Raw genomic sequence first — 21,088 nt, 5'->3', positions numbered from 1 at the left:
GATCGCTCTACCACTGAGCCACCCCAGCCCCTCATTTTTATTCGTACCTTAGATAGTCTTTTTAATTTTTTTATACTTACTTCCTTGAACTCTGTTTAGCTGGTGGGCTTTGGTTCACTCTTTGTCATTGGGTTTTTTATTTTGTTCAGTCTCCTTTATGGTGTGGAATAGAAGAGTCATCTATTTTAGCATGCCCCATAATTTGTCCTGGCCTGACTTTGCTAACTCTGACATCACTTATTTTTCCAGATATGGCCTCAAGGTGGACATCTGGGCAGCTGGTGTAATCACTTACATCCTACTGTGTGGTTTCCCTCCATTTCGTGGGTATGGGCAGCAATTTTTATTCAGCACCAACAGAGTATTTCTCTATTCTCTGAATGATCCATTTGCCTTTCTTGAACAAAGGGGCCTGAAGCAGGAAAAGAACATAATAACTTCACTTGAAATGCCTGTTGTTTTTTTCCATATTGTGCATGCTAATTTATATACCTTCCATAAATCTTCCTCATATAATTTAAAAACTCATTCTTTCTTAATTTACCCAAACAGTTGCATATTGACGTTTTCGATTGCTTTAAGAACACACATTTTACACATTTATGGGGAAAGGAAGGGCTCAGTGCATTAAAAAAATGATGAAACATGCCCTGAGTTGACCTTTTAGTGCTATTTTCTCCTGTTGTTGTTCATCTAAACAGAAGTGGTGATGACCAGGAGGTGCTTTTTGATCAGATCTTGATGGGGCAAGTGGACTTTCCTTCTCCATACTGGGATAATGTTTCTGATTCTGCAAAGGTAGGTTGCCAGTGCCCGCCTCTTCTTTACAGCCTAGAGAAATTATTGATTCCAAATCATTGTGCACAAAGAGACTAATGATATCATAAATGTGATTTGTATACCTTTTAGTTGTAATTACTCGGTTTTCTAAGATTTCACAGACATCCAACCATCAGTTCTTGGCCATCCTAACAAGCACTTACCAAGTGACTCTACTTTGTTGTCACTCCAGTTACATTGTGAAAACCTCTTTCTGTGCTCCCGCCTCACCAGGCTTGAGCCCAGCTCAGATTTCTCCATGGCACATTGCTACACCCTTCTCAGGTCTTATCATCTCCTCAGTGAAGCCTTCCCAGACCACCCCATCTCCCATTGCAGCTCTTAAGCCTTACCTGGCTTGCCTGATCCTCCTTATCTGCTTTATTTTTCTCTATAAAATGTAAACTCTTATGTCCATCTGGTATACCATGTAACCACCTATCTCACCTACATAGGTAAATAGACATATATAGATAGGAGGATATGTTCTATTCATGTTGTTTATTTCCAAACTCTCCCTAATATGATGCAAATTCTGTGAAGGCAAGGATTTTTGTCCATTTTATTCATTGTGGTATCATCAGTGCCTAAATCATAACTGGTACCTAATTAGTGATCAATATGTATTCAACAAATTAATAATGTATGGGTAAGTGAATCAAGCAATTAACCAATCAAAGGGAAGAAAGCTCAACCTCAACATAGGTTGAAATGATCAACAAAGCATTTATGGGGAAGCTATGTTTGTTTAGAGGCAGGGAATCAAACATATGATGTTTATCCCACTGAACTAATAGTGGTGATGGTTGCACAATAATGTGAATGTACTGAGTGCCACTGCGTGCCACTGAAATGTTCACTCAAAAATGGATGAATGCTAAATTTTATGTATGTTTTAACACACTTTTAAAATAATACAGATCAGCATCTAAAAGACTATAAAATTCGTACTTTGGCATATTATTAGACTTTGGAAAGGAAGCAAAACCTTGTAATTGATCTCTTTTAAATTTATGTAGATTGAATATCCCTAATTTGAAAATCCAAAATGCTCCAAAATCTGAACTTCTTGAGCACCAACATGATCTCCTAAGTGGAAAATTCCACACCTGACCTCATGTGATGGACTGTAGTCATAACATAGATGCACTAAGGTATTGTGTAAAATTATCTTGAAGCTATAAATATGTATAAAGTGCATATGAAACAGTGAATTTTGTATTTAAATTTGGGTTTCATTCCCAAAATATCTCTTTATGTAATGCAAATATCCTAAAATTAAATAAAAAAGAAAACAATTTTAAATCTGAAGCATTCTAGTCACAAGATTTTTGAATAAGGGATACTCAACCTGTATCATGTTACAAGCATTGACTTACATTTTTGAAAATTTGATGTTGAAAATAATCATCTTTTGGTTGTTCAATGGGTATGACTTTTCTTTTGCTATATCTTGAGTATAAGTACAAATTAAAACTGAACCCCTTGGATCTAACCCCTTTGCATAGGAAATGATGCATATTGGGCACAAGTCTCTCATTTACTTCAACTGTCCAAGAATCCACATCTGGACTTAGGGAAATGTAGGGAAATAAGAGAAATGTCAGAAGAAAGGCCAGAGGTAAAAGGAACTGGGGTGGTGTTGGGGTAGGGTTGGAGCACTGTCACCTGTAAGCAGGCTTTTCGGAATCTGCCCAACTCTTAATGTTCTAACTCTATACCTGCAATCTTACAGTTACTGACAAATGGGACCATCTCCTTTATCCCCACAGCACCTGGCAGAGAGCACCATACACAGTCACGGCTTTAAAAAGTCTTGATCCAAGTTAGAAAGTGAATGGAAAGCTTGGTAGAAAGCTAAGGTAGATTCCACATCAATGGAAATCAGTCATTCCCATTCCACGTGGTACTCAGAGCCTGTGTCCATAAGAAACAAGATAATGCCTATCTAACCATTTTGTTATTTGGAACTTCCAAAAGTGGGCAAATGTTTGACAAATTGACCAAAGAGAGCTGTGCCATCCTGGTCCAAATCACTTTGAGCTCATAGGGAAGGTCCAAATCACTTTGAGCTCATAGGAAAATTTCATTGAAGAATCTTCTAGTCACTTAGCTCTTAATAGTTCCACTTTCTTTGTATTGATAAGTCTGGAAATTTTTGAAGCAACTTTAGCACATTTCCTTAGAATCATTTGGCTACTAAAGGATAATTCTCTTGGGCTGGGGATGTAACTCAGTGGTAGAGCACATGTTTAATATACATGAGCCCCTGGGTACAGTCTGTAGCACCAACCCCCTAAAAGTTCTTTCTATTTTACCAACTAGCTATTGGAAATTCTACATCTTTTTTCATTCCTTTCTTTCAAGCCTAAATATCCTGTCTGCAGATTAGGTAAAATCCATTTTTTTTCCTTTCGTCTGTCAAAGTGAAAATTTAGTGTTTTTAAAATATGACTTTATAAAACGTTTAATTAAGAAATCTAGTTTTTAATTGTAAGATCATAGTCAAAGAAAGGTCTACTGATGCTTTAACATGAATAATGCTTTTTTCTATTAAAAATATTTCTATGAAATTTATTTAAATATTAACTTATTTTCATTTTTTTATCAATTGCAAGCTATATATTTGTAATTCCAAAAGTTGATCTTTCCTTTAACTTTTGAAGATGTTATTCAGGTAGTTGCAGGTAAGTGGAGTTGATAACATTCAGATTAAGGGCTTTTACAAATGCTTTTCCAAAAGGAAGAGAAAGCCCACATTTGCAAACACCCAGCTTTTCACCTTCAAAGACAAATAAATGGAGTCTAATGTTCCCCTTCACAGGAGCTCATTACCATGATGCTGTTGGTCAATGTGGATCAGCGATTTTCAGCTGTGCAGGTCCTTGAGCATCCCTGGGTTAATGTAAGTGACTTACTTTCCTCCCTCTATGCACACCTAGCCTGCCTTTGAAAAACTGCTTGCAGATTTCCTAATGATATTGCCTCCTGTAGTGCTTGGGTTTGTTCCTTCCCCTAAATGAGCCAGACCATTTACAGAATCCTACATTCGTTCCCTGAGGGTATCTGATGTGTCCATTTCATTTGATTCCAATAAGACGCCTTCTAACTGGAGAGGGACAGGTGATTCACATCCCCTACCCCACAACCTACTTTCTATGGTCCAGATTGCAGCTGAATAATCATCAGTAAGACAGAGCAGGTTTTCTGAATCAGTCCTACTACTGTGTCCTTCCTTCCAACGTACAAATGACTCCAGGGGGGTTTACACATGCACCCAGGAGCACTCCAGGCAGTATTTCTTAAACTTGAGTGTGCTCACAAACCTCATGAGAGATCCTAAAATACAATTACTAATGCAGCAGGTTTGAAGCTCTGCATTTCTCAGAGCTCCAACTTGCTGCTTCTATGTCTGTCCTTTGAGTACAAGAGTCTAGTGACATTTCTTTAGCTAGGAAAGAATTTTCCAGAACAGAGTCATTCTTTTTTCTTTTTTTGACCATGTGTCTCTCTACAACTGATAGATACGATTTGTTTGGACAAATAATAATAACAGACTGCTCAACTTCAGGAGTCCGACAGTCCTGTTTTATGCACCTCATATACATTAACTGTGTTCTTCCCCACAACTTTATAATTTACTAATCTAGCTGCTGTTGTAATCCCCATTGACAGATGGGGACACTCCCTAACTGTCTGCAGATTAGGTAAAATCCATTTTTCCTTTCATTTGTCAAAGTGAAAATTTAGTGTTTTTAAAATGTGACTTTATAAAATGCTTAATTAAGAAATCTGGCTTTAAATTTTAAGATCATAGTCAAAGAAAGGACTACTGATGCTTTAACATGAATAATGCTTTTTTTCTATTAGAACTATTTTTATGAAATTTATTTAAATATTAACTTATTTTCATTTATTTTATCAATTGCAAGCTATATATTTGTAATTCCAAAAGTTGATCTTTCCTTTAACTTTTGAAGATGTTATTCCCATTGAAACTGACTGGTTCTTCCTACCAGAAGAGAAGACAGATGACAGATTTGGTTATAGATATGTATACAGACCAAAAGAAATGGGCATTCATAAAATTGTTAGCTCATTGATATCAATGTTGCCAGGCTACTGCATGAATGATCTGGCAACAAAATGTTCTCTTCCTCTGAATTGTCATCTTGGCAGGCAGTCAAGTGTTTTTTTTCCAAAGTAACTAATTATGGAGGACAAGCCATGATTGCAAGCACAGTCAAAAGGTGAGGTGCCAACATGTGAGGTATCAGGAGCTTGGGATCGTATTCATGTTCTCCGACTTGGTGGCCATGGATCTAGGTTTTATGTGTGCATGTGATTCTTCACAATCCACTGCAAGGTTATATTTATATGACAGGAGGATATAAATGAATATGAATGCATCGAGATTTGCAGCTTAGGCTTACTTTAAGTCTTTTCATAGAGCAGAGTGTTCTAATTGGTGTAAAGATGTACAAAAATATTAATCCCCTCAGTATCTGGGAGAGTGGGCTATCACATCCAAGAGTACTCACTTGGAGCCTCAGCAACCTTTGCATTATCTTTTCCTGTGAAGTGAGAAGGATGCATGTTATTTGAGTATAGTAAAAAGCCAAGGAGATAGGCAGAGCCAATATTATTGTACCCATTTTACAAATAAGGACACTGACATTGTGGGAGTGATTTTCTCCAACTATCCAAGCTTGCAATAGAGCCAGAATTTGTTGTCAGGTATTCTCACTGTCCTACCTCTCTCCTCCTTTTGTTAAACATGAAGCACTGTGAATTTTGAATAAGGGCACATTGTGGACATCAGCAATATTGTGGTCATTGTGAATACAAGTTAGCAACCTTTCCATACTAACTTACTCTGTCATGGTGCCTTTCCCTTAGGTGTTCAGGTAAGAAATGCCACAAGCTAGCTCCAGGCTCTCTTGAGGACAGCAGTTGATTCTGACAGTCAACATGGACTAATGAAATGCCAAGGTCCACAACTTGTCCAATTGCACATTAGGCCTAGAAAGACTGAGACAGATGACCACACAAAATAAACTGGAAAACCTGAACATGAAATGTGGCTTTCAAAAACTCATTATGAGGGCTGGGGTTGTGGTAGAGTGATTGCCCGGCATATGTGAGGCACTGGGTTTGATCCTCAGCACCCATATACTAAAAAAAATAAATAAATAAACAAAGTTATAAAAGAAAAAAAAAAGGTCAGGTCTTTAAAAAAAAAATCATGATGAGCTACAGAAGGAAGAGATTAATGGGTGACAAAGAGCCATTTTAGATTCCTAAATACATTTTGTTTTTACTGCCTGCCAGACCCGCTCTCAGGAGCAATGTCTGATGCAGCCCAGTTAAGGGCAGTGAGCAGGGCTGGCCTAGCCGCCTCTGTGGGGAGGTTGCCATGGAAGTTTCCTGGAACAATGCCAGAGCTCAGTCCTGCAGGAGGCTGGAAAGGAGATGTCCAGTAGGGTCAGCTCCAGCCAACATGGACATTGGCTGAAAGGTGACTTTGTGAATGTGAGCAAATCTATACATGAGGGGTCTAGAATTCAGTTAGAAACAAGAGAAATGCTTACCTTGACTTCAGGACAAATAGTGCTCTATCAATATCATCCCAACCCAACTAGGGTAGAAAAAGAAAATTAAGAAGACTTCTGGCTCTTACCTTTGAAAACCTAGGTGCTCATTTTCTTAGCATTAACTTTCTGCCTCCTCTACCTGCTTTGCACACATGGTCCCATCTTGCTGGCAGTTATCTTCAATGGCTCCCTCTGGAACTTGGATTTCTACTATTTTTTTTTTTCAGATTTTCCTTACAGATTCCCTAAAAGCACTTTCTAAAATCAAGAGTAATGTTTAAGTAATAATCATTAAGTAAAGATCCTGTTTGAATGCCACAAGGAGATTTAAAAAAAAAAAAAAGATAACCCTTTACATAATTCAACCAGACTACATTCTAAGGGGGGAAAATATCTGTATTGGTTTTAGCAAAAAACCTTTTGAATGCCTCGTGTAGAAACTGCTTCTTTGCCTTTGAAAAGAAGGCAGTTTCTATGTATACTTTTACATAGCAACTAAATCAGAAAACTGCTTATTTTCTTTGTCTCAAAACAATATGTAAGCTTTCACAGACAGCATTTAGCATTTGTTGAGGTCTCTGAGTGCAACACAGGAATGACCAGGCCATCAAAATAAATAAATTAGGGATTTAAAAGGATATCCATTTAACGAGACGTTTTGCATTTGGCAATCAAATTATATCTGATCACCACGAAGTATACCCCCTAAGGGGGAGAGAGGTAATAATAATTATGTGAACCCTAAGGAGGTCGGCAGAGAGCTCTTCCTGCGCTCTCATTAGTTCTAATTTTCTCTATTGCTTATACGATGACCTTTCCACCTGGAACACTTGGAATTGAAAAGGCACTTCTCTTATGAAACAGAAAATAGAGCATAAGGGAAATAGAATTTTAAAAATTAAATCAGCAAAAGTCACTTGTTTTAGCCTTATTCCAGGAGCTTCCTCTGAGCTTGCATTTATTTTTAACACACTCTGGGTGCAAACCCCACCCTGCTTCTTGGTATCCTTGGCCTCAAAGGGTCATGAGCATGGCCTCTCAGTGGATGGTTCTGGTGAGCCCACTGAAAGAATGATATCACCAACATGCAGCCAAGTGCATAAGAAAGGAATGGAGACTTCCAGAAGGAGCTTGAATACCTGTGTGACCTGGGGCAAGTTGTTTCTTTCCTTCAAACCTGTTTTCCTGCCTGTGGAATAGGGAAAACCGGATCAACTTCTCTGCTTCTAAAGAGGATAGAGAGAGGATCATATACTTAAAGGGCCCGAGAGGACACTCTGAAGCCCCAGCACCAACATAGATACTTAGTGAATGCATGAAGAATTTGAGTCTGAGCAGAGCAGCAACTCTGTTACCTATTGTCACATGCTGAAGAAATGCAAATTGTCATCAGTATTGGCCTAAGAGTAGCTTGATTAAGGAGGAGAGCCCCTCACTCAAAAAAAAAAATTATCCTGCTTGAAAGCCATAAGCTCCATGTAGGTTATGTGGACATTATCAGCTTTTCTTTCTCCTGACAACTTATCTAATATAGTTATGAAATCCCAACAGGCATTGTCTCAGCTGAGTTTACTAACCTTATTACACATCTAGTGGAGAACCATAGGATTTAGGCACATATAAGAGTGAAATAGGCAATGATATATCTAGATCATTCCATGAATTAGGGTGAAGGTTGAGTCACTTGCCCCCTGATGAAGCTTTTTGGAAAGAAAATGTAGGTTGGGCTGGGCACAGTGGTGCACACCTGTAATCCCAGTGGCTCGGGAGGCTGAGGCAGTAGGATCTCAAGTTCAAAGCCAGCCTTAGCAAAAGCGAGGCAATAAGCAATTCAGTGAGACCTGTCTCTAAATTAAATACAAAATAGGGCTGGGGACATGCTCAGTGGTGGAGTGTCCCTAAGTTCAATCTCCAGTACCAAAAAAGAAAAAAATGTAGGTTGGTGATAAATCCACAAACCGAATAGACATTGCCAAAACAAAATTTCTTCTTTGTAATAAGGATCAAATTATCATTGTTATCATATTTCAAATGTTTTGCTTTGATTGCATTTTTGTTTTCAGAATACCAACTCGCCTTTGCCTGTTTTATTCTCCTAATCCTCTGGATTGCTATAATTCTAGGAGTCTCTTTAACCTCAAATTATTTTTCTTATTTTGCTGATGAGAAAACTGAGGCACAAAGGAGTTTAGCATAAAGCTCATTGGAGTCTCTAGCACAAAGTCTGATGGCTGGGTTTTGCCTCCAGGGATTCTGATTTGATTTTCCTGTACTGGCATCTGGGCATCAGCAATTTCAAAGCTTGGAAGGTGATTATAATGTGAGAGTAAGTTTGAAAAACTGTTCTAATGTGAAGTACTGGTTAGAATATATCAAGTCAAGTCATGCAGCCATTTCAACACTTCTTATCACCTCCTAGTCTTTACATTTTATTTTAGCTCCTTTATCCTACCTACCTGCTCTTTTCAAAAGATACTGCTAGGCCAAGATATTCCAAAAGGAAAAAGACAAAGGAAAAAAAAAAAGGAGCCTGGACAATCTCCTAGGATATTTCATGCTGACTAATAAAAATCAGCCCTACCCACATAAAAATTTGAATGCATTGATCTTTTTGTGCTGGTAGAATTTGTTAGGAATTAAGTTAAGCCCAATGACACTGTAATAATGCATCAAACTTCTTACTTAGGCATCTTACTCTGTCCTTGCTCTAAGGTAGATCTTAATTACTTTGCATTTTCTCCCCAAGTGCAGTGTGAACTGAAGGAGTGCACAGGTTCATGCTGAAGAGGGCCAAGGTGCTGTGGTTCTGTGCAGCTGGGTATGGTTAACAAGAACCAAGATGCAGCACAATCTGGGTGAAATAGAACTGCCCTTGAAGAGCACTTTAATGAACTTGGAATTGTTTTCAACTGAATCAGAATATTCTGGTAGTAAAATACTCCAGACTGACATGCTTCCCATAAATCTACAGATATTATTAATAATAGAGTCTGGCAATGAATAGACTGGAAACCAGATCCATGATTCAAAACCCAAATCCACAAGGGGAGGAAGATTTTCTAATGCATGACCCCTGAGATGGTTTCCCCAAGGAAAAAGGGAAATTCACTCTACTGAGTGACCTCACATCCGAGCCCACCACCCTCCCCCCAGCTCTTCCCCAGCCAGCCCTAGAGAATGGAGACCTGGAGGTTGGGTCTCCTGCAGACAGCTGTGAGAGTTCATTTTCCATTTTGCAAACTAATTTTGTTCTTGTCAGTTGCAATGCTCTGCCAAGTGGTAGATGGGAATTTCTAAATCAAAAACCACTAACCTCAAACCACAACCAGCCCGTGTCAAACTTCAAAAACTACTCCCAAACCAGAACGTATGGTAATAATACTCTAACTATTTGTAAAATATTGCCAGGTTTGTCACATTTAGAAAATTCATAGCACATTTTTGGCACATAATCTCTTCTAAATAATGGCGATAAAGATGTATATATAAAAATGTATGTTTTTAATGGCCCTATTTATTTTATGGATGCAAGACAGTAAGTTAGCTAAATCTCTGCCATCGATCCATATGGCTCAGGTACAGATTAGATCCTTGCAAAGCCAGTTGTTTATGTCTCTTAATCCAATTATGCTGAAAACCTTTGAAATTTATTGAGAAATGGTGCAGACTTTTGAGTTGCCAGGGTATGCGTGTGCACATGTGCGTGTTTTACCTCCTTTAGATGAGATGCCTTATTTCATTGGGGAAAAAAAACACTGAAATGTTTTCAGATTTATGAAGTCAGAAGCATCTCTGACAACTTGTGAGAGTTGTTTCGTTACTTTTGTTGCTTCAACATAAACTAACAACCCCAGGGAAGCGCGAACCTTCACTAGAATTTAAAACTGGAAGCCTGAACCTCCAGGCCCCAGCATCTAAAAGAGTTGCTATGAACCTTGACAGGAGATTAGGACCAAGACAGGGCTGGGGAATGATAACCAAGTCCATTGTGAGGCGATAGGAAAGCTCACAATGAGCTCAAGAACTGACGGGGGACCAGGGGTGGGGGTAGAACGGGGTAAAAGCAAATTTCTGGGAAAGATACCAATGGTCAGGAAGCGAGACAGGCGTGGAATTTTTCAACAAGAGATGAGTCTCCCTCAGAAAGGGCAAATAGAGGCTGCTCCTATGGAAACCCAAATGCTTTTCTCCTTATTTGCACCCAGGTTGTTAAACAGTCTCCACTAATCACAGGTCCACTCTGTTGGCAAAGTGCAACCTCATTCCATCCAGCACTGCCTGATGCACACAGGATCCTAGAGCCAACATATTAGGTCACATTGCCACACCCGGTCTTCAGGTGACATAGAAGTTTCTAACTACATGCCACAAGAAACCTCCCCTGGCATGCTCAGCAGCCCTTTTACTGATCTTCAGATGCTTCCCAGGCTCCATTAAATTCAAAACAAATATTCTCTGTTTTTTTTTTAAGCCCCTAATTCAGTTTTCATTCCCTCTCACCATTGTGTGATTTTCATCATGGAAAAGATGATTCATTGAGTATTTTCACTTAATACTTAGGGGGCTCTTTTGGACACTAAGCTAGTGAACACAAAGTGGTATGGGATAATGAACATTTTCAGATTTGATTGATACCTGACTCAAGCACTTTATAGCTGTATGACCTTGCGCAAATGATTTCACCTTTCTGAGCCTCAGTTTGCTCATCTTCAAAATGGGACTAAGAACACACATAGTAGATGATAGATGAAGGATGAAGGAGATCATATATGTACATCCTTAGCTCAGGGCCACTAACATTTAACCTTTGCATAACCTTTCTCTGCCTGCTTCCTGATCATGATTTTCAAAATAATTGCAAGTTCATATAAATTAATTTTCTCAAGGTAGCTTGGAACTCTATTAACAAATGGTTAAAAGTAAATGTACCATGTTGGATGTGAGGCCCATGGGGTACCACTGTAGGAGGGTGGCCCCTTTAAACATATGTCCCTGTTTCTCTTCCCTCCCCAAATATCATCCCACCATAATTGGTCTTCACTTTATTTCTAACTCTTTATACAACACAGAATTCTTTAAAATTCTCTCTACATTGTTGGAAAATCTTCTTCCTCCAGATTTGATTTCAGATGCATTCTAATAAGTACATTATTACTTCTCTTAGTCATTAATCAATAAGTCCAAGAATATCATAAATTGAATGTTCACTGTGTGCAGGACACTGAACCCCAAACATGCCAGAGTCATGATGCTAATATTTTTAAGACTTCCAGCATTATTTCATGCCTTGTCAAATGTTCAAATATCCCCCAAATTCAATTCTAAGAGGATTGTCTGACTTAAATTCTTGAGACCTGTTTTTCATCCACTATTTTTTAAATATACACCATTGAATTTGTCCTTATGTTTAAAACTCCAGATCACATAATTCTTTGTGATTATCATCCAACGTCTCTTTTATTTGTAGAGTCAGCAACTGGATGGTGTAGCATAAAACATACTCTACACTGACATTCCTTTTATTTTAAAAAATCACATTTTTCCTAATTGAGACCACTACTTCAATCTCTGGATCTTTTTTGTCCTTACTTATGTCCAACCTTTTCCGATTCTTTTAGCTTTCTCTGCCACTATTCTTCCCCATAAACTCTTACCTAGAGATAAACTGGTTGACTTACTGCTTGGCAAGCAATAAGTGGCTTCTACTTGTACCCGCTATGTACCAAAATATCCCCTTCCCTCCTCTCTGCCTGTCAGCCTTCTCCCCTTCATTAAGGACCAGGTCAAATCCCATATCTCTCATGAAATCTGTTCTGAGTGTTCACATTGGGAAATGTGTCCTCTCTCCTCTGAATTCCTTTGGGGTTTCTAGCTGAGCCATGAGGCGAAGCTGCCTTGTGACAGATCTTTTTTTTTTTTTAATCTTGATCTGTTTTATTACTTGACATGGTGTGTGCATACTTTCTCTCCTAGTTAGCCTGAAGGGTTCTAGTGGGCAGAGATCATTTCTTCCTCCCACATCCTGCCAATCCTAACACAGCTCTTTACATACAAGGTGCTACATTGTCCCTGTTTCTGTTCCCTCCTCAAATATCAACCCACCATAATTGGTCTTCACTTTATTTCTAACTCTTTACACAACACAGGATTCTTTAAAATTCTCTCTGCATTGCTGGAAAACCTTCTTCCTCCAGATTTGATTTCAGATGCATCCTAATAAACATGCTGTTATTTCTCTTAGTCATTAATCAGTAAGTCCAGGAATATCATAAACTGAATGCCCACTGTGTGCAGGACACTGAACCAAGTGCTTCTAAGATAAAAAAAAATTAGAAGAAATGGCACAAAAGGGAAAAGATGATAGATGATTGATTGATAGATAGATATAAATCGCTTAACACCAAAAAAATATAAATAGGGCAAATTGATATAATGATAAAGCATTAAGGGCTTACAGAAGAGCCATTAGAATATATTATACTTAATTGGAGAAAACATTCATTCAGACCCAAGTTTTCAAGGAAAAAGAGGGCACATGGGACCCAGGGAAGCAGGACCCATAGTTCTCTTTGCTCACCAGCAGTTTCCCACCACCTATCACAATGCCTAGTCCACTATAAACTTGCACTCAGTGTCCACTGAATACGTGAATGCCCAACTACTGAAAGAAGGAGTAAACCCCATCTGAAGAGACCAGCTCATGCAAAAAGAGCAAGCGTGTCTTGCTTGCAGAAGATCAGATGTATTTTCCTGGATAGAGCCAAGAAATGAAGTGCAAAATAATGGAGAGGAAAGAGAGAAGAAAAATGAGGTAGTCTTGCCAAGACTCTGGTTTCAACAGATAATAATAATAAACACTGTATCATCCATTCATTCATTTGCTCCATAATTATTTATTAAGCATCTACTCTAAGCCACAGCTCTAGGATAAGACCTGGGGATTCCATAGTCTCTGCCTTCAGGGACCATGCAGCCTTTTCATCATGAACTAGTAAGTGGTGGTGTACACTTGACCCTGGCTATTGTTATTCTAACAGTATTTAGTGCAGGAAAGCAATTTTTCCAGCCTCAGTCATATATGGCTCTAGCAGAGAGCAGAAGCCTTAGTTGAAATGAGCTCTGATATGGAATATGTCATAATAATAGATGATCTGAAGGCAGCAAGAAGGATTTAAAACTTAAAAAACAATTTTTAGCTTGGAAGACTGTCCGGAATTTTTAGAATGGATATTGAGTAGCTGTGGAACAAGACTAAGTTTATTTACAGTCATACACAATTCCAGGTCTGCCAGTTCCCTTGGTTTGGGGTCTAAATGATGGGTTAGGAGAGAGAAAAAACAGATAGGCAGATGATTATGATTTTTTAATGGATTAACATTTTCTTTAACATAGTTCCTTGAGCCAAATTTGAAAGTCGATTTTTCAAATTTAGATCAGAAGATTTAGATTAAATTTAGATGTTTTTCTAAGTTTAGAAACATACCTCTGAGGATCAGATGACACAGAGAAAATTAATTGTAGGGCAGATATAGAAATGAATGAGACCTCAGAGCAGTACTTCCAACAAGGTTTCATGGGAAGACCTTGGTTGTTTTGTTTCTGACACCAGAAATCTAAGATCACAGCCTGGGACTAGAAGACTTTGGCCACGTTTCCCCATGTATCTTTTTTTTGCCCTTTCTTTACTTTTTTTTCTTATTTCTTTTTTTCCCTCCAGGATGATGGCCTCCCAGAAAATGAACATCAGCTGTCAGTAGCTGGAAAGATAAAGAAGCATTTCAACACAGGCCCCAAGCCGAACAGCACAGCAGCCGGAGTTTCTGTCATAGCAGTAAGCATCTGAAATATCCACCTCTAACTTTTTAAAAGCAACCTGCCAAAGAGACAGGCATTACTCAGGAGATTCCACCCAGAAACAGCAGAACAGGTCATTTCTTTAGACAGCTCTACCCACTTAATGCACATGAGGAGGTATGGGGTTTATATATGTGTGTGTGTGTGCAAAATCATTTCCCTGGGCATCTCATCATTATCCAGCACCTCCAGGGTGTATTGCAGTATATATTAATTTCACAATTTATTTTTTTAAAAGCAAAAATTCTCCCCCACACTGGACTCTGTGCCAGTGCAAACTTTTTGGGTCTCAAAAAAGAGAGTTCACTGTGTCCTTTCTCCAGAACCTAGAAGGGAGGGGAAGCTGAGAGAGACAACATAGCCGGCAGAGATTGGGACACCACAGATCTTTATACTAAAGAAAAATACATCAGAAGTTTGCACCATAAGACTGAATTGCTGTGAATACCCAATGAAGTCATGATGTCTTACTCCTTGGAAATTTCTGTTCTTAAAATTTGAAGTCTTTTACCATTTACCATTTTATTGATGCTGCTGCATATGGCCGCCCCCGCCCCCATTTTTCTTTCTGTTCTATACCTGCAGATATAGACTACATGCAATTTGATAGCTGCTCTAGGCAAAGATTAAATTGGGCCAAGAAATAATGAAACCTCGTACTTCCTGGTGTCATATTCTAAAGTAAATATATTCAAGTCCCAGATTGCTTGAGTTAATAATTTCCTTTTTTCCAGAGTATGTAAATTTTAATAGCATATTCAATGTGGAAATCACTTGAGCTTTTTTGCTTTTCTGAACAAAGAACTTAAGACACGATGTCAAATTTTTAGAAATTATTTATGCTTTTCAACATTCCTCACGCTCATGAGCAATACCGAATGTTTAACTCCTTCTAAGGGTGTTTCTATTTTCTTTCTTTCTTCTTTTTTTCTTTTTTCTTTTCCTTTCTGGTTTTGCTAAAGCTCTAAATAAAGCTAAAGATAAATAAGGAACCTATATGCTATAATCAATCCCAGATCTGGGTTACTAAATGTTTCATATGGGCTTCCAGAATTTGCAAATGGTACAAATGCTTGCACACTCGCTGTGGTACACTGTGCATTCCATGTTTCTCAGTTGAACCTTTTCAAAAGTGAGTTACATGGGTGTGGGTAACTGGCACATGAGCAAACAGATGGTGCTAAATAGAATCCACACTCTTTCAGATGCTCCTCAGTGCTGCTGAGGTTTTAAAATTTCAAGGGGTTCTTCTTGCCCTCTCTTTAGTTCTTTCTAAGAAAACTCAAATTGTCCTCCACTGTCTTCCATTTATGGTCAGCGTTCTTTGTTACCAGCCAGTGCTCAGTCAATTTTGGCCAGTGACAGTCTCACGATGATGCTCAACTAAATCGAACCACCTCAGCTCTGTTTTCATTGTTCATTCAAGATATGAGTCCATTCCAAAGTGTTTGATTCCAGATGTCCACGATTTTCTTTTGGAATGGGCTGCCAGCACGCTTGTCCATGAAAGGAACTGCTCCTCTGCTCCTGCTCAGAGCTTACCACTTCTAGAGAGAGTGCCTTCGCCACCTCTGTCATTTTGTTTTTGTTCTCCTTTTTCCTGGTCTTTTATTTCAACTAGTCTTCGGTTGAATTTGCCTTGGTTGTTTGATAACGGTCTGTTCGCAGTGTTCTGGGAGTCCTACAACGACTAGGGGCAGAAACTTCAGGGCAGTTTTTCAATTGACAGAGGACAAATACTTGAGGGGAAAATCTTATTTTAATCAAACCTGAATAAATTCTGAAACCTAATATCTATAAGTTTATTAAAACTTCATCTAAATGTCTCTCAAAACATCCCAGTTAGTATTTGAAAATCAAAAGTCCACTGATTTTTGTTTCCTAAGTATGATTGCATCACTTTTGAATGCAGTTTTGAATGCAAATTTCTCAGTTTGTCACTAACATGTTTTCCATAGAAACTGCACAAATCGGTCATATATTTATAAACCGCGAGGTGGCCTGTGTAATGCTAAGTTACACATTTGTCTCATGCTTATTTCATGTTCAGCACCTACCAAGTTTTTAAAAGACAATTATCAACTTGACTCAGATTCAAATTAATTGGCTGTTTTTTGGAGAAATGTATCTTAAAAAGGGCCTTTGTCAGCTCTTTGACGCGATTCACATGTTAACTGCTATCATTAATATTTCAAGAGAATATCAATGTAAATTTCAGAGGCTGTTTCCCGAGAAGCTGATCTGCCATGTTATGTGAATTTATGCACCTTCTCCAAGGTGCTTTTCTCTCATAAACATCCCTGCCCTCCACAAAGACCCCAGGGAGGTCATGAGTCCCAGGGTGGGGCTGGGAAATAGAAACCCAGCCAGCCGGGCTGCCTTTGTTATTAACTTTCAGAATAATGTTGGATAAGCCCATAAAAATGTTTCCATTCTTAAATGGCAAAGACCAATTGTTATGGGTCTGTCACAAGAAAAAGGAACCCTGGCATTAAATAATATCTCATTTCAAACTTAAGTATGGCTGCTGAACAACAATATTCTGTTGTGAGGCAGAATATAAGTAGAAGGTAGAAGAAATATGCTTTATAAATGGTGTATCCTAGGAAGCCCATTTGACAGCTTAATAATTCAATACAGTTATTGGTTTGTCCACATCATAAGAAGCTCGATAATTAATATAACACAGTCGTGACTTCTATCTGATAGAAAAAGCTGATTTCAATGTAAATTTCATTCAGACAGAATTTTTTCCCTAGCATATATGATCTCCCTGGAGACTATAAAATTATGTATTTTATTTTAGATTGCCTCTATCATGGGACCAACTTTTTGGAAATAATGTACACCCTTGGAAAAAAATTCAAACTATTTAGATTATAGTGTCAGTTTGTTTTTGTTTTTGTTTTTGGCAAATCAACAATTAAATTAGTCTTTACGAAGATCTACTTCTTGTTCCTTGGTTAGAAACCTCACTACCTACTTATAAGGAAATTCATGACACTTTTTCTCTCTTAAAATAAAAAAAGAAAAAAAATCATGACAGACTCGATTCACGGATGTAATTTATGACGCGAGCGTAGTTAAACATGTGCTTATGGTCTGAACTGTAGTGTTTTTGTTCATGTTGTCATTTTTATTTTCCTTCTCTGCTTCCCACCTACTACATTATTAAGACCAAAGAAAGCACAAATGATAACTTTATATGAAGCTCGCATGAGGGCTTCAAGTTGGCTCGGGGAGTAATTACCAGCTGAAGGTTCCCAGGGATCACAGGTCCCTTCCAAAAGAGGAAAGGTGTTCTGACATCTGGTCAAGCAATGTGATTAGGTGGAGACCCGTGGCTATCCTTAGAATTGCAGCATTTTGCCTCTTAGAAAGACTCCATTGTCCCTTTGCTACCTTTCCCAGTAGTTGGGAGATTTAAACACACACACACACACACACACACACACCCCAGAGAAAGGGAAACAAAAGGTTATTAAAATGCAATTTATAGACATAAAGTGGAATTAGAGATGACATTTTAACGGTGGACTTTTGAGAGCTGAGGGAGGAGAGGGAGGCATTATTAGATTTGCTCAGCTTGATGAAGAACCGATGACTAAGATGTCAGTTCCAATTTATTTTTCTCCATTTAATGCTGTTTATTATTTTAACCGATAATTTTCCTAATGCTTTAAAGTTCTTATTTTGCATTTTGCTCATGCAAATAGAGCATTTCAGTCTAATTGAACAAATCCATTCTAATCAGCATGCATATGATTGTGATACTGAAAAAAGCTTAGTTTTGAAAAGACCTTGTGCCCTGTTATATGGCATTTTGCCTGTAGATGGCAATGGAGAACCAGTTACTCTGTAGCCATCTTTGTGGCCTAAAACAGAGGCATACACCATCTTCCTAAAAGCAAGTGTCCTTCGATTTTTTGTTGTTTTGTTTTTGTTTTCCCTGAAGAAAAAGAGATATGCATTTTGAAAAAAAGATGAAAAACCTCACGATGCTTTCCATGAACAGTAGGATCACCCAGTGTCTAATCAGAGCATTGAGTCCTCTGTGCAGTTTTTAGTTCAAATGCCTCGTGCACTGGCATGGTTTGCAAATGCCTTTGTGAATTTAGAAGTAGAAACTGTCATGAGCATCACACCAGCGCAGCACTTGAAAGAATTCATGGGCCTCTCCCTAAAGAAATGTGTGCATCCTATCACGGGCAAAATGGGAAAGTGGGCGTACAGCATGATTATTGTTCTCCAGGTTTCGAGATTAAACCTTTTATTCCCAGGTAGTCAAAGGCTAACATCTTATTCCAGGTGAACAATTTTGAGAATTTACCCTGTTCTTCTAATTATTGTACCTTTTGTTAATCATAAGCACTTAACTGTACATATGCCTTTTTAATATACAGTGAAAATTATTTTTCATTTCAATTTATTTGCCTTATTTTCATAGAGAAAAATTACTGACTGTTTTATACTTTATCTCTTTAGTTCAGAAATGTAATTAGGATTCACCTTTAAGAGTAGCTCTGCTTTTGAAGACCAACTCTTAAAGAAATCCAAATTGCTGTGATTTGTGGGGTTTTCAAACCTGATTCTTTCTCTCTTTAATTTCATAGATATGAAGCCCTCAAATTTAAACCTAATGGGGTTTTACTGTTGGGGGGCAGGATGAAGTTCCACTCTGCTTTCTCTTAGGTGGCTAAAGCTGATTTCAGTACTTTACTTAATTATAAAGGCTTTTCTATTTTATGGCAATAGGAAAAAGTGTTTAAAACTTTTGAAATCGAGAAGCCAATTAAATGCACATTCGGAAACTTGTTTGACAAACTAGATTTATTCTAACAAAATGGCCTCCAAGATATTCATGAGGGATCAGTGTCTTTTCTTGCCTTTTTGTTTTCAATGTGCAGATTTAAGATATTAGCTAGTTATCCTGCAGAAGAGACATCGTCACTTTATATACTTATGTAGTTAATGAAGAACAGCTTGGTCTGGAGTCTTAATTCTTTAGCACAATGTTGATCCACTGAGTTGCCCCATTTCTCTCTGCTCAGCTGGACCACGGGTTTACCATCAAGAGATCAGGGTCTTTGGACTACTACCAACAACCAGGAATGTATTGGATAAGGTATGAGATGGTGCAGCTCAACAGTCAGTGTTTCCATGGCAACGTGCTGGCAGTCTCCATTAACCAGTTCCTTCAGTGGATAAACATGCTTTTGATTTGTTATCCAGTCCATATGCTGCTTTATCAGTTTCATTTTAATCTTGATTGAGATGCCACACCCCCTCATTCCTTTTTTTCACCCATTATTCACACTGACATTTGCCAGCTTTCTTTCCATTGCACATGCTCAGTATCAATTTCCCTTATGGCTAAAAGGACAGTATATTTAGTGCTGATGCCAAAGCATTTGCCTGATGTTGTTAATTTAAACAATGATTTTTCAGTGCTATTCTGTCCCTTAACAAATGGAAGAAAAACAGCACATTAGTGTATGTTCTATAGAAGTATACTGTCATTTTAAAGTCATCAAGCCCAACCTTGACCTTCTTAGATGGATGAAACAATGCATTTCCACGTTAGTAGTAGAAGCGCCTCCAAGTACAGTGGGCTATAGAATGCATTGTGTGTGTTGGTAAGCTTGTGTTTTCCAATTCTCCACCTTTTTGTTTTGTTTTTGTTTTATTGTTACCTCTCTTCCCCCCTGGAAATCCCTCTATGTATTAGCTATTGCATGAATTCACTTTTCAATATTTTGTAACTGTCAGATTATTTAGCTGGCCTATCTGCTCAAGCAAAAGAGTCTATGGGAAATATTGATTTTCTTATTAACTGGTTTAAAGAATTTTATCCCATCATTTTCTATTCCAGTCAATGGCCCTAGCATTTCCTGCAAGGGGCATTGAATGTGTCTATTTAAGTTATCCACAAGCAGGATGGTTTTTGATGGATTGAGAAATGAACTCTGAGAAGTTCTAAGGAACTTCTCTTCTCCATCTTAATGTCTCTGAAATCATCTCCAGGTAATATTCTAAATCTTAGTGTTTGCCAAGAAAAATTCTGCTGGTTTTGGCATTTGTTTCCCCAAACAATGGAGCCTATTGGAAGAAATATAGTGTCATCTGGCAGTTTCATAAATTAGTGTGTCAAATTTTACCAAAAAATATAAATATGTGATATATATGTATAATTTTAAAATTTAATTTTATATAATTAAGCACTCAACGAAAAGGACTTAGGAAAGCAGAAATGAGCACCTTCAGACAAATTATTGAAATATACTACCATCATGATAACTCCCAAATCTGCTTAAAGCAAGAAAACACCCAGGCTTCATTAAGACATCTTTAAGTCATTTGTATCTATTTGTATCTTTTGGATTGATATGCACCTACAAATTGCACATCCACCTTTTTATTTACCTAAGTAAACTGGCTCTATAGATGGAGAAAGAACCTTATTTATTCTTTATTTTTTTGAAGGGGAGGGTGGATTAATCATGATTTGGCAAAAAAAAAAAAAATGCCCATCTCAATGGAGATTCACAAACTGAACACAGCATAGAACATTCCTAGCACCTCAGGATCACCCTTCCCAGACCCTTCCAGGAGGGTCACTTTGCCCCAGAGATAAACATTGACCCTTGAGTCTATCTGCATTAATTACCTTTGCCTGGTTTGTACTTTATATAAATTGAATCACACTATACTCCACCCTTTTTTTTAATCATGTCTCCTAGCCTCAGGCATTTTAACCAGAAATATATGTGTAAAGTTGATATACAAATAAAAATAGGCATCCAGTATATCTAATGACAATT

General features: G+C 38.0%; 1 protein-coding gene across 4 annotated transcripts in view; it reads left to right on the top strand.

The window, feature by feature from the left end:
- Dclk1 (doublecortin like kinase 1) overlaps positions 1-21,088 on the top strand; it is a 327,730-nt gene that overhangs the window by 290,194 nt on the left and 16,448 nt on the right. For 2 of the 4 annotated variants that reach the window (XM_048800838.1, XM_048800839.1), the window contains 5 exons: positions 250-327; positions 702-798; positions 3,644-3,724; positions 14,131-14,244; positions 19,319-19,392. In XM_048800838.1, coding sequence (XP_048656795.1) covers positions 250-327; positions 702-798; positions 3,644-3,724; positions 14,131-14,244; positions 19,319-19,392 — 444 coding nt within the window. The remainder of the gene's footprint in view (positions 1-249; positions 328-701; positions 799-3,643; positions 3,725-14,130; positions 14,245-19,318; positions 19,393-21,088) is intronic. The other 2 variants (XM_048800837.1, XM_015484208.2) reach the window with 1 other exon arrangement.

This window comes from Marmota marmota, unplaced genomic scaffold (assembly GCF_001458135.2).
Source record: "Marmota marmota marmota unplaced genomic scaffold, marMar, whole genome shotgun sequence".
NCBI lineage: Eukaryota > Metazoa > Chordata > Mammalia > Rodentia > Sciuridae > Marmota > Marmota marmota.
The sequence above is the reverse complement of the archived record's forward strand: the minus strand, read 5'-3'. Positions and strand labels throughout refer to the sequence as shown.